At 37.3% G+C, this 14,504-nt stretch overlaps 1 protein-coding gene across 7 annotated transcripts in view; it reads right to left on the reverse strand.

The window, feature by feature from the left end:
* Positions 1-14,504, reverse strand: part of LOC136837494 (uncharacterized) — a 214,960-nt gene that overhangs the window by 69,261 nt on the left and 131,195 nt on the right. For 3 of the 7 annotated variants that reach the window (XR_010852712.1, XR_010852720.1, XM_067102455.1), the window contains exon 5: positions 1,241-1,366. Coding sequence is in view for 1 of the 7 variants with exons in the window: in XM_067102455.1 (XP_066958556.1) it covers positions 1,241-1,350 (110 nt within the window). In the remaining 6 variants the exon portion in view is untranslated. Of the gene's footprint in view, positions 1-1,240; positions 1,367-5,541; positions 5,780-14,504 lie in introns of those variants that run through there. The other 4 variants (XR_010852722.1, XM_067102628.1, XR_010852705.1 and 1 more) reach the window with 3 other exon arrangements.

Here is a 14,504-nt window from a genome sequence, read left to right on the forward strand (position 1 = left end):
TGAAGCAGTGAGGACTGGACAGGTTCCACCTCAACACCATGAAGGATCACTTGCACAGGTATGAATAATTTGTTATTTATTCTTAGTGCTGATTATACTTTTTGTAGCTGCTCTTTAAAAAAGCATTCCTGTCTGAAGCACCATTGGTAGTCTCTAACCATTAAGTTGTACTTGTAGTTTCTTACTGGCAAAGACAAGTTGGGTTCAGGAAGTAAACAGTCATTTTTTTGTGTCAACTGGGAGATTCATTTAGAAATTTATATGTGCAACCAACTCTTGTAGCACATCATTGTGAAAGATGATGATACGGCTTTTTTAGATAATCTTCAAGCCATAATTCTATCGCTCACCTGCTCCATTCCCTAAGACTATATGGCAGATTTTCTCTTATGTCCCTAGTATGACCTAGATATAAGCTTGCTAACCATTAGTCTGAGTCTTATGGGTGGTAATCAAGACCACCCAATCAAAAGAGTTTTGCCACCTAAATGGCTCTGAAAATACTTGGTATCATTTCTATAACTAATCACTAAATACAGGTACACATTCCAGATGAAATCAACATATTCCACAGCATCCAATGTGGCTTTCGTGACAAAGACCCTGCACCCTTCCAAGCCTTTGGTAAAAGGTGTAGCAGGGCCCTTCGAAGCCTTTGGTAAAAAAAAATGTAGTAGTAGTATTTGCAAAATATGTCTTGACCTAACCTAAGATACTATAACCTAGCTGCCACAGAGGACCACCCTTAATTCTATTAAAAAAATGGGGCAATGATACTTAAAGTAATACATCCTAGCCTACAACAGTGCACACTGATGAACTGCATCTATCCACGACTGACTGCGTCACTAACCAATGGGATTAACTGTTGTCATAGCTATCATCAAAGGGAACTGGTGGCACTTTTGCTGACAAGCTACTGACATATCAGAATGTGGTGGTAGTATGGAAAGTTGGGTTTGTGAGAAGAGGCTTGTGATTTTGAAACCATTGTATTGTTCATTTTTTTTATTACATTTATTTTGTACGTCTGTTAGTGAGTATGTAATTGAATATTTATGTTTGTGTTTTCTTTTTACTTGCAGTTTGCTTGAGCCTGTTATGGGTGAGTGAATGACTTCCCTTCACATGAACTGCAATGGACGTAATCGGGAATTCCTTAGCAGAAGCTATTCAGGAGTAGATACCTACTGACAGGAACTGCGGTGAAAAATCTGTGTTGGAGTTGTTGTTGGCCTACCTTGTGGCTGTAGCATCTGGTGAAACACAGTAAGGTGCAGAAGTTGATGCAGTGGATTTACTTCTGAGGATTAGGGAGTTTGAGGGCGGTAGCAGTGGCGTAGCTGGCATTCCATCAGTGGGGGGCCTAGGTGGGGCCAAGATATTTTTGAGGGGGGTCAAAGAAAATGACACAAAACTAATGTACCAATTCTGTAATTAGCAAAATATACTATTCTCAAATTTATATATCCATGTGAATGAAGGAAAATAATAGTATTAGTAATTAGTATACCTGTATTTGAAATTATAGAGCTCAATTTTCAATTAATTTTCAACTCTTACTATATGCAAATGTATCAAATACTGTAATGTAAATTTCCTCACAACCTTATATTCAACACTAGCCTAATTTCTGCATTATCGAGTTTTAATTTTCAACTATAGTATAATATCCTTGTCATGTAAATATATCAAAATAGTGCATATCATCAATAACACAAAAAGACATGACCCTCAAAATCTCTTCAAAATTTCAACCTATCCCATTCCCTCTTCTTCATCTCTCTCCCTGAAATTAATTCTAAGCAGCAGTAGCAAATTGCATTGCACTTATTCAAAACTGTAACTATAGTTTCAATCACTTCATACATAAATTTATAAAAGTTTATAAAAATATTAGGTGATAATTCCTAATGTGTTTGAAATATAAAAGTTTAGAGTAAAAGAATGAATAAATTATAGTTAAAGTATAATGAAACTTAACATCATAAGACTTAAAGCCACCTCTTCACACTCAAGAAACCAAATGTATTTCAGAATAATTAAGAATTATAATGAAACATTTCTTGAACAACACCCATCCTTCATCAGATGTTATGCCTAGACTCACTGAAATCAATATAAAAACAACTTTCTGTTGCTCGTCAGCTAAACTGTGACTGCAATGAAGTGCATAGCATCCACTAAGTATTTAGAGAAACTCATGTATAAAAGCCCTGGTGTTAAGAAGATTAAAGCCACTACTAAAGGTAATCTGCATAAACCTGTGCTAATATCCATTGTCAACTGTGTAGTGTGGCCTTTTTTAAACGTTGTGGTTAAAAGTCACTTTCGACTGTCGTACGACATGATTGCTAAGGCGAGAACATCTGCTTTTGCCCACCAAAGGGTTAAAGTTTAGCTACAAAGGAATTTCAACTGGGGGGCCAAGCATCTGACTGGGGGGCATCCCGGGCCACCCCTGGCCCCCCCATAGCGACACCACAGACGGTACGCATAACAATCAATGTTCACAGTGTAAGAGAACTTCCCAGGATAGAGAAAAGTTAAGACAGACATAAAGTAGCGTTCAAAATTAATTGCTGTCGATTTGATCATGAACAATCTACTGTAATTTGGGCACTACAAGTATTTGCAGTGGTCGTGTACTTCTTTTCTTGAAGCTACTGCATTTATGTACTTTTGCAATGTTTAAATGAATTGTTGAGTTTTTTGTGGTCTTGAGCCCAATGTGTTTTGTTAGAGTAGTGAAATGAAGAGTGACTTTATGGAAAATGACAAATTGTTGTAGAAGTGTGTCATTAATTTTGCACCAGACTACTAAGTTAATGTCTTCTGCATATACACTGTTTAGTTGCTACTGTATGCAGTTGGAGAATTTTTGCTGATTTTTTACTTACTGTAGTATTAAGATTGAAGTTCAGGTAAGTATTGATGAACTATAGTGATAAGATTAGGTAACTTTCCATTCTGTAGATTAAGATTTATGAATTAGATTAAGGTTCTTTTGATGGATGTTGTAGTATCATCAAGGTTAATAAATTAGGATAGGTGGACAAGAGTTTTCTTTAACCTCTAAATCTGTTCTCATCATCTTACACCAATTGTGTCAAAGCAAAAAGCCTGCACAAGGAGACAGGTTTGTGGAGGTGACTGGTTTCAATATAGAGGGTATGTACAGTCTTTCCTTAACCTATGCTCTTTGAAGGAAATGTAATGGCTAGGCACTGGCATAAGAATTTGGCTTTAGTATTTGGCTGTTCAATTTTTAAACACTGTGCTACATACAGTACATTCAATGAGCTGCTTATACAAGTTTTTCCAAGAAGGTCAAGTAGTTTTCAGTGATTGACTTGGCCATGAACATCACCCTTGCTGCTCATCAGGTTATGTTTTGTGCTTCCTCCATAAGCAGCAATGTGAGAAATGACAAAATCATAAACAGTGATGTTCTATCCCATACAAAACTCAACATCTGCCCCAAATCAACACCATATACACTATCAGCATTATACTTTTACATGACTATTAAGATTTTACCAAAATCTACTACAACTCCCTTTCCAACTATAAGGTTCTTGTTACAAAGGCAAAATTCTTTTGCCTTTGAAAAGAAAATTCTCCAGTCTATAGAGGTAAGCTTAGATATGCCAAGGCTCATCATACAGGATCTGTGACTGAACTTCTGTAACATCTCACTACTAAAATAGGATATCCCTGTCTCTCTTAAACTGGGAATATTTCCAAACTGAGGGTACTTCACTGGGTGGGAAAGGAAACTATTTTGCATGGGAAAAAAAAAAAAAATAACAGAAACGCATGAAAATATGAATAGACCTAATTTCAAATGCATGCTAAATTGTATCATGAGGGACATATTACCAATGCCTGATATTTAAGCTTAACTTATGCTGTCTTAGTTAATTCTTTACATTTTTCTTACATACGACTGCTCTCCTGGTCTGTTAGATAATGTCACAGACAAAATGCAGCCTGTGTCCCAAGCTTACATCCTGTCTTCAATGAATAATGTGACAAAGTCAAAACTAATACTTAGGTACGTAGGTAATTAGGCTAAAAAAAAAAAAGGCGTCTCTTCCTGACAAAAAATAATTCACTAGTGGAATTACACTACCCTCTGCATGCCACAAATATTATAGAACTATACGATAACATGAGTACTTTCAATTCCATGCTTAGATGCTGATCACAACATTGCATGGCAATTCTACAGAAGAATTCCACACACAGATATTGTTTAATAAAATTTTTTGACTGAACTATACAGAAAAGGGAGTATATAATGCAATACAGGTGAGGTAATTTGAGAAATTTACTGAAATAAATTGAGAAAGTACCGCAGCGTTGTTTATGCTTTGGTGTCCAACCCACGAGGGGCTGGTACTAAACATAGCATCCCACAGAACTTTTCTGTAGAATTACCAATTGCTTCATGAATGACACATCACCAGCGTCTAATATTTAAGCCTACTGTTGGCCTGGCTTCGTTCACTGCTGGAACTAAGGTTACTGTTTGTGACTGCTTACGTGGCCAGTCAGCTTAGCCTATAACTACAGTGACATCGCAGCCTAACCATAGCCTACCCACATGTCCCATGGTTACTCCTGTCTTCAATGTGCAGTCTCAGGAAGTCACAGCTAATGTTTAGGCAGTATTATTTTATAAGTTGCCAATGCATGGTATGAAACTGTAACCTACATTTTTTAAGAGAGCTCTTCATTCTCGTTATTTTGAACCCCATAAACACTATAAGCAAATGATAAAATAAAAAATTAATCAATTTACAACTTATAAGGTACGACAATACTGGCCACCCCCCCTCCATAGTTAATAAGGCAAAATTGTAACCAGTAAACCCCCTAGATTACAATAGATTGGTATTTTCAGGTTATTTTTGTGCCCCACCATTTCCTGGCCATTTTTGCATGAAAAACCCAAAATGGTTTTCGTTTTTCACACAAAAATGGCTGGCCGGAGTCTTACAGGCAACTTATAAAATTTCACCATTTAGGCTACTGTTAGGTAATGATTCAAAGATTTTAAACGGACATCAGACCCTACTTGTGTCCCTGTGAGTGGCTTTTGCTGCGTTAAATTTCAGTAGTCTTTTTGGCCATGCCTTTAAGCATATTTATGAGATAGGCTAACCAATGGCCTACTCCTTGGACCCCTACGGTCGAGAGTATCCTATCGCAAGTCTGACGCACAAGCTTATCGTAAGTCTGACAGGCTAACCAATGGCCTACCCTTTGGAACCCTAAGGTCAAGAGTATCCTATCGTAAGTCTGACACACAAGCCCATTGCATGACACATAAGCCCACTGTATGTCTGACACACACGCCTATCGTAAATCTATCGCAAGTCTGACAAACAAACCTGTCGTCTAGATCTGACACACAAGACTATCGTAAGTTTGGGCCCTATCGTAAGTCTGACACAGGTAACAAAAGCCTAGCAACAACAAACCAAACTCGCAATCCCTAAACAAACTCGATACTCCTAATCTTACGCTTCTTACCTTTCTGTGGGGATTAAGTCTATTACTCAGTCTTAATAAGTCTGTTGCAGAACTGGAAATAGCCACGTTAAACACAGAACAGCCTACCCAAGACAGCCTGTTTTGTTTACGTGTCCCGGCCATCTGCCTGACTACCTGTCACAGCTAAACACCTGACTTCTCAGAAACACCTGGTAATTAATCCTGTGTGTTGTAATTTGTAAGGCAGATGGAAGGCTCGGTAGGCAACAATGGCCTCAGGACCATGTAAATTTAGGGTTATTATACCTTTCTTACCACTGAGGAGTCATGTGCATACGATTAAGCGCAAAGCATTATTTAGAATTTTAGATCTACCGCGTCAGTCGCCACTGTTGCCGGATGCTACTGGTAATGTCACGTTGGTTAATAACCATAAACCTGTTTGTTTGTGTAATTTGTGAAGATATATTATTAGTATTATTATTATTATTATTATTATTATTATTATTATTATTATTATTATTATTATTATTATTATTATTATTATTGGAATTCAGGCTTCCTGGGCATGAGGTGTTCATTTTAAATAAGTAAAAAAAGTAACTGGCAACGCTGAAAGAAGTGGTCAGTTATTAGAAAAAAATTAACATAATAAACAAATACTGTAGATGGAAATGTAAGTAGATTATTAAAACACATGGAGAATTGTTAAAATACATGATATGCATTTTTGGCCGCCAAAATCGGTATTACCTTTCTTACGGCTTAAGTATTAAATGGGTAAAGATGCGAGATGAGCACTAGTTACCAAACGTGGTATAAAATAAATGAAACATCTTGGTTCAGGACGTCCAATGCACGGGGCGGGGGGTTGGGGGGGTTGGGATCAAGGATTTTTGAGAAATTCTCCCCCTCGCCACCCCACCCGCCATAACACACACACACACACACACACACACACACACAATAAGAATCTGCATTTTTTTTATCATGATGAGCCGAGATTTTAGAATAATTTTTCATTTTTTTCGACATGCCTTTAAAATATGGTATTAATAATCTTGTGAATGAAGTTAAAGCCCTATGTGAAACACGGAAACAGATTAATGAACAATGCACACAATACTCAAGACATTTCATGTCGCCACCTCTACAGTGAAAATACATTGTAGGCCTATCCAGCAGTTGGATTAACAATCAAATCAGGGATACCGCTATATAGTGCAGCAGATAGTCATTTTTTCACTTAAATACTTCAGTTAACGATACAAGCATGAAATTTGGTACCTATCTTCTCTATAGACCACTTTTTGAAAATTACTGGGTGTCCACTCAAAATTCCAAAATGGCTGCCGTTTTTCAAGATGGCCACTAGTCAAGGTTTTAACATGTGACTCATATGCCTCTGGTCATGTTTTTATGCATTTATTTTGGTTATACACATTTTAGGCAGAGTCACCAAGCAAAAGTAAAATGTATTTCTGTTAAAGGTTTCATGTAGCATGTATAAAGAAAGATGGCATCCAACACGGCACAGCATAAAATTTTCCTCCTGCTCAGAAATCAGTGCCGTCTGTCTGTGTCAACCCGCAATCAACTCAGATATTATGCTTCATAAATAGGTCTCTCGCACGTCACTAAAGATGACAATATAAACATTTTCCCATCTGATATGTATGGACATGAAACTAATTTGGATGCAGTGTCTACTGATGTTACCGATATTTCCACGTATGTTTTTAATCAGTTTACGTATTTAGAAATCAGTATTCACAACGATGTTTTCAGGCAAGAAACTAAAACATCGTGATATCATACTAGGCGAAGCACTGAGAATTGCAGAGAAGACTTTTCCCACTATTAACGGCAGGGAAACAGATTACAGAAAACTTACTTGTCATGCCAAGCAGCAATAACTTTGAAGATATTCCTTACCATTTGGACAACGTTGAATGAGACATCATTATGGCTCTGGCAAAGATGAATACCCCAAGGAATTTTATTCTGCCAAGATGCTGATGCAACAGAAGCTATTAATAGCATGAAGATCAAGGTCAGCGTTAGGGTCTTGGCCACAAATGGTCTCAAATTCAAGAAAATTGGCGCCATCTGAATGGGATTTCTTAGGAAAGCAAGCACGCCGAGAATGAAGCCCCAGTCTCTTAAAAAAAAAAAAAAGCCAAGGTTAAAGGTGTGTAAAGAATCGTGGAATTTAGATTTATAATTCTGTGCACTATCTGAAAAGGGAATCAATTGATAACATCGAAATATTATCGCTGATAGAAATCGTCAAAACTTTTGTTTGCAGCGATCTATAATGCGTTGTTTATACGGAGGCTTTAAAACACACTGTCTGTATGTCTGTCTCATATACATCGTAATCTCTTCGGAGGTAAAAGACGAAAGACATGCAAAGATCTAAAGACGGAAGAGTTCCATTCACGGCTCACTGGCCTTTGTGTGATGCATTAGCGTCCCGGGAATCATTTCTAGTTCCTCCGAAAAAGTTGGGCCCTCAAAGGGTTATAAGTTTGTTGCCCTCGAGACGAATAAAAAGAATAAACAAGTAAAATATGCCCCGAAGTTTCTTCGTGGCAATCGAGTTTTCTGTACAGCGTATAATGCTGTATGACACTCTTTGCTAGGGCCCATGAAACTTTTTGCCGCGGCCCATGAAACTCAACCACGGTCCGGTGGTGGCCTCAGCCACGGCCCATAAAACTTTTAGCCGAGGCCCATGAAACTCAGCCACGGTCTGGTGACCTGTGTTGCTGGTACCTGTAGCGGTGCCAAAAGTACGATTATGGCTAACTTTAACCTTAAATAAAATCAAAACTACCGAGGCTAAAGGGCTGCAATTAGGTATGTTTGATGATTGGAGGGTGGATGATCAACTTACCAACTCGCAGGTCTCTAGCTTCAGTAGTTTTTAAGATCTAAGGGCGGGCGGACAGACAAACAGACAAAGCCGGCACAAGAGTTTTCTTTAGCAGAAAACTAATAAAAAAAAAAAGTGTAGCTGGAGAGGGAGTGACGTTAAGAGGACGGGGCTGAAAATGAGAGGAAATGACAACACTGATCGACAGACAAGGCCTCAGGGGCTGAAGTGGGAGGTGGCACTCGGAGCAACATTATACGGGTGAGGCATCTGAGAGAACTGAGATGTAAAAGGGAGTGGAAAAGGTGATTCAACACTTCTCTCATCACTCGGCTCATTCCTCGGTAGAGAAAAGAAAGATAAAAGCCTTGTAACCTGAGCTGAAAAATTTTACCTGTATATTATATATATATATATATATATATATATATATATATATATATATATATATATATATATATATATATATATTAGAGCTAATCAATGACACAAGAGAAAAAAATAGTACTCAGATGAAGCAGAGATGAAGATTTCCCATCCACAAAAAAAGGGAAAAGTTAATATTTTTGATATCAAGACAACTTGTTGATATCATAGCTCCAAAGACTTCAGAAATTTTGAAATAAATAAAAGCAAGTAAAAAATGCGCCGAAGTTTCTTCGGCGCAATCGAGTTTTCTGTACAGTGTATGACGCTGTATGAAACTTAGCCACGACCCATTAAACTCTCAGCCGGTCCTGGTGGCCTGTGTTGTTGCGGTGCCAGCCGCATGATCATGGCTAACTTTAACCTTAAATAATATAAAAAAAAAACCTACTTAAGCTAGAGGGCTGCTATTTGGTATGTTTGATGATTGGAGGCTGGATGATCAACATACAAATTTGCAGCCCTTTGGCCTCAGTGGTTTTTGAGATCTTAGGGCGGACAGAAAAAGTGCGGATGGACAGACAAAGCCGGCACAATAGTTTTCTTTTAAGAAAAACTTTAAATGAACACAGCTCTGTTTACTGCCAAGTTGCCAACCACCATTTGGCAAAGCAGATGCAATACAAAGCGCAACTGTTCAATGGGGATTCAGATGTGGGATGTCTTTGCAGAGAGTGTATCAAGAGCTTTAACAACAGCAGTGAACACCGCTCAGGCAAAATTTGTTGTTCTCTTATTTATTTTTGGAGTACTGACCGAATTTCACTATGACATACTCCTGTTATTTAACACATTTCTAACATTCGGATGTTTTTCCTGTTTATGATTCAATTTTTTTTATCAATATTAGAATATCTCATTTCTTGGTGAAAAGTCTGAATCAGTCCGAAACGTCCACTCATTGTCACATAATTTGCGAGTAAAAAACCCACGAAAAGGAAATAAATTTAAGTTGGTAATCCCTTTATTGAAAGCTCTATATAGAGATGGAAGCTCCTATCATTTTTATTCTCTTGCGTATTTCATGGTTCATCATTCGATGAAATGTCTTTACATGATTGAACTCTTGTAGCAACGGATCTGTGCAACTCACAGAAATTTTATGCTGAGTGGCAAAAATTGTACCGACATTCCGAACTGATAGTCATGAGGATTGCGGTTTCGATGACTCCCTAAAAAATGCCGCGCAGGTTTTAATACTGTGCAGAGATGCATAACCAGAAAAATTATGACCGCAATTGCAGTTTGATAACAATTTACGAAAATTACATCACTGGCCACGAAAATTTCTTCCATATTCAGTGCTTTTTCCGTAATGGAACCAAACATAAGCAGGACAGTGATTTCCAGCATTCAGACTTCATGAAAAAGCTGACAGGAACTTTCAACCAGTCAATGAAATCAGACTAATGGAATTTCTTTACAAGAGAGAGAGAGAGAGAGAGAGAGAGAGAGAGAGAGAGAGAGAGAGAGAGAGAGAGAGAGAGAGAGAGAGAGAGAGAGAGAGAGGCAAACCTTGATGGACAGCATTATTATGGAGTCACGTAAGGTGAAATCTCTTACATAGCATACCATAAAGCCGTCTGACAAGTGACAAAGAAAATCTTTTACGTGTTAAGAGAACCAAAAAAAAGAAGTAGCTTGGTTACTGATGAGAGGTTCCAATTAACTCTTTTCTTTCTGTGTGTGTGTGTGTGTGTGTGTGTGTAAAAGTTTATAAGATTTAAGCAGGCCATTTTGCTGTCTTAATCTCTTGTCCGTTGAAAGGACGACAGATTAAGACAGCGAAAAGGTTTGACAAACAGGGAAAGTTGATCTTGACGAAGAATTGAAATCTAAAACAGCCTTAGACTGACATCTGGAAACTGTTGTTGAAGAATTTCATGAAGTCCTCTGAATAATCATAGGATGAAATGGCGAATAAATTCAAACTTACAAAGGGCCAAGAAATTCGGGAAAAAATAAACATGACTGAAATGCAAGTATGGTCTAGCAGTAGGTTCATTTATATATAGGGCAATATATCATCAAAGGTAATTTATCATGAAATGTTCACTTTTCATTTTTGGACTCCGAATGTTACTCATCTCACCCGGCTTTTTATCTTTATTCTTGCAAGACCCAGAATAAAATACCCAGAATAAAGTACTTCTGATTGACCAGCTTTGTCTAACGCGTCTCCACGTGCTTTCCCTTGTTACAGGAACATTGATTAATTGTGGGTTATCTGGCGTCACAACTACCAGGGTCACCGACTTGTTACAGGAACAACATAAAGGAAGGAAGGAACTGGAAAATGTTTCTGGGCAAATCAGATTTCGGGGTTTAAATTTCTTGCCTCATTCCTTCTAGGCTTATGTTTCTCTCTCCCTCTCTCTCAAATAAGGTCATCGTTATATATTGTACAGCAAACAAGGTTAGTTAAATCATCTATCCTATTGTTGGGTCTATATATTTTAGTACACGCAAATTTTAGCTTCCAGTATAATGGAGATGAGTAGTTGGTGCTTCAAACTGAAATTGTATTTTTTCGAAACTAATGCTAATTTGTTGAATGTAAACTGATGTAAAGTTTCATATAATATATTTGGAGTAAGAATGACTGGGCGTCTGAAAAACATAAATGCCTTTATAATGAGAAGCATTCTGCTTTTACATACAAGGTTTTAGCTTTGATGATAATACTAATGATGATAAAAGTTATGTTGGGAATGGCTCATTCAAAGAGCACCAGGTACAGTATAACCAAGATTCTGAATATGGTAAGTCTTGATCATTTCCGCATTATATTACAATTTGCATGAAAGACTTATGTGTTTCATACATAATTTCAACAGAATAAAAAAACCTCGTGTTTCTAAGAATTATCATGGACCTCCTGTCATTGTCGAGCGCTGGCTCATTTTAGGAAATGAATTTTGTTGCTAATTAGGAAATTTAAACTTAATTGAGGGCTCCACTGCAGTAAACAAGTACAAAATAGAGTACAATTGCTTTCCAAACAGATTTTTCGTACACTTAGTGAACAATGTTCCCACAGATCATCAAACACGTTAAACAACTCAGTTCAAGTTTACTCATAAGGTGCTTAATTAACACACTCTCTCTCTCTCTCTCTCTCTATCTCTCTCTGTCAACAATTTCTCACATCAGGATCTTCCTGCAAGGATTTTGCCGACACTCTCAAATAGAATAACAAGTAAATCAAACAAATATGGGTAAAAAACAAATTGCAACACTAACTTACGTATGAATATGGAACTCGGCTATACATATCTCTCTTGGATTCTCTACTGAATCATTATTGAAGACGATATCAGTGGAATTTTCTGTAAATATCCTATTTATTTCTTAATGCTACGAAGGTAAGAAGCTCTCATCTGTAATTCTAATATATAAATTGCATTGTGTATTCACATATATTTTTCCTGTGCGTAACAACGATAGTCTCAGGGCGCTCAGAGCTATCTCGGGGCCACGGTTGAGCTCAACCGTGCTTGGGGCAAGCCTCTCTCTCTCACCAATGGCTCACGTCAAAGTACCCAAAATGAGCGTATTTTCGTTAGAGCTTATAGACAATATATCTGTCCTCCGTCGGAACATAGTGTAAACTTTCTCTCATACTAACTGCATAACCGTTATTTTTGAAAGTTTAGGTACGCTGTCTTTCCTAATTAAAAAATTGTTGCCCTAAATTGATAATACTAACAACAAAAAGTTTAGACTCATTGGCATCATAATCGATATCTGATCGAAAACCACAAAAAAGGAAAGCATTCTTGTTCTAGTCTTTTTTTTTTTTTTTACTTAAGTTCAAATGTCTTATCTGGGAAGATAAATTCTCTCTTGAGAGAAAAATGATATAAATGATAACTTGCATGATGAGATAATTCTCATAAAAGGCTGTTGACCTGATGTGCTATCTCTAGCTAAAAACATTAAATATGCTTTACACCGAAGGAAAGAAAAACTTCAAAAGTAAGTCAACTATATGACGTAGTTTTAGGTTCAGTTGCAAAGAGTAACACCGGAGTTCCAGGGAAACAGGAAAATACAGTAAATCCTAAATTTAGAGTCTCTCAAAACAATGCTTGGAAAGTCCTTCAAATCAAAGGCAAAAACTGTCTGAGTGGGAAGCATCCAAAACACATAAATGACAAATTTTCGAATTTGTATTTTTACTAACATACAAACCTGAGGTCTTTACAGAGGAATTACCTTCAGCGCAAGCTGGTGCAGGCTATTCTAAACAACAAGGTTGTTCGGTAGTAGAACCACCGGTGGGAGAGGCGAGGGGTACCATCACCACCTCCCTTTGCTGAGTCGCGCAACAGAATGAGGGGTGGTTAGAGGCGGACAGTTTATGTAAAGAAACAAAACTTTCATACATCTTCAGTTTTCGAATCGGAATGCTTTACTGTGACGGGGAACGATATGCCTGGAAACTTTCTGTGAAATTCTAATTCTCTGAATTCTACAAACTTTGTGAAATTCTAATTCTGTGAATGCTAATTATAAATTTTGAATTTAAAAATATATTTTCGTATTGAAGATAAAAAAAACATTGTTTTATTTACTGGCCACCAGTGAATAGGATTAACTGAGTGCATAAGGCAAAGTGACAAACATGTTTTGTTCCTTTAGTTTTGCTGAAGTGAATTAAGACCATGAAAACAGTTAAATTTGTTTGATGGAGTGATGCCCTTTTACTCTAGTATATTTCTTGTTTAACTGTTGATACCTCACACTTGTTTTCATAAGCTTTGTTTAATTTTTCACGTGATTATTAAGCTTTCTAAGGGATCACTGTTACCTTTAGAGTACTCAGTCGTTTTTATTGTTGAGAGTTCAGGTATCTGGCTGAAGTGAGGTAAATTTTTGAATTCTGTGATTAGTTGTGTAATAACCAGGTACTTGGAACACTTCGTGACAATATACAGTATTACACACACACACACACACACACACACACACACACACACACACACACATATATATATATATATATATATATATATATATATATCATCACATTACCAGGTGAAAAATAAGAAACAGGGGTATAGGTCCTGACCGGTTTCGACTTTATTTCCAAGCCATTGACGAAGGACTGATACAGAGTGTGAGAAGTCACAAATATATATACTACAAGAACAGTACTGACAGAACATACACAACCGTTAGAGACTCCATATCCCCACTCAGGCCGGTGTCGAGGTAGGAGGGTGGCCTTTAAAACTCATTTGGCTAAAAAGGCCACTCCTACCTCGACACCGTGGCCTAGTGGGATATGGAGTCTCTAACGGTTGTGTATGTTCGTCAGTACTGTTCTTGTAGTATATATATTTGTGACTTCTCACACTCTGTATCAGTCCTTCGTCAATGGCTTGGAAATAAAGTCGAAACCGGTCAGGACCTATACCCCTGTTTCTTATTTTTCACCTGTGGTAATGTGTGATAAATGAATCACGTACAAAAGTGATAATAATCATATATATATATATATACACACACACACACACACACACACACGATTATAATGACCAAATCATATTGAGTTTAACACCTTATTTAGAACAAATGCAATTTTAACGTGATCCTCTAAATAATGGTTGACCTAACTTGAACTAATCCTTATGGTAGGTACACAGTACGAAATGAAAATACAATACTAACAACGACCGTCAATGAACCTTTG

Source organism: Macrobrachium rosenbergii, chromosome 1 (assembly GCF_040412425.1).
Source record: "Macrobrachium rosenbergii isolate ZJJX-2024 chromosome 1, ASM4041242v1, whole genome shotgun sequence".
Taxonomy (NCBI): Eukaryota; Metazoa; Arthropoda; class Malacostraca; order Decapoda; family Palaemonidae; genus Macrobrachium; species Macrobrachium rosenbergii.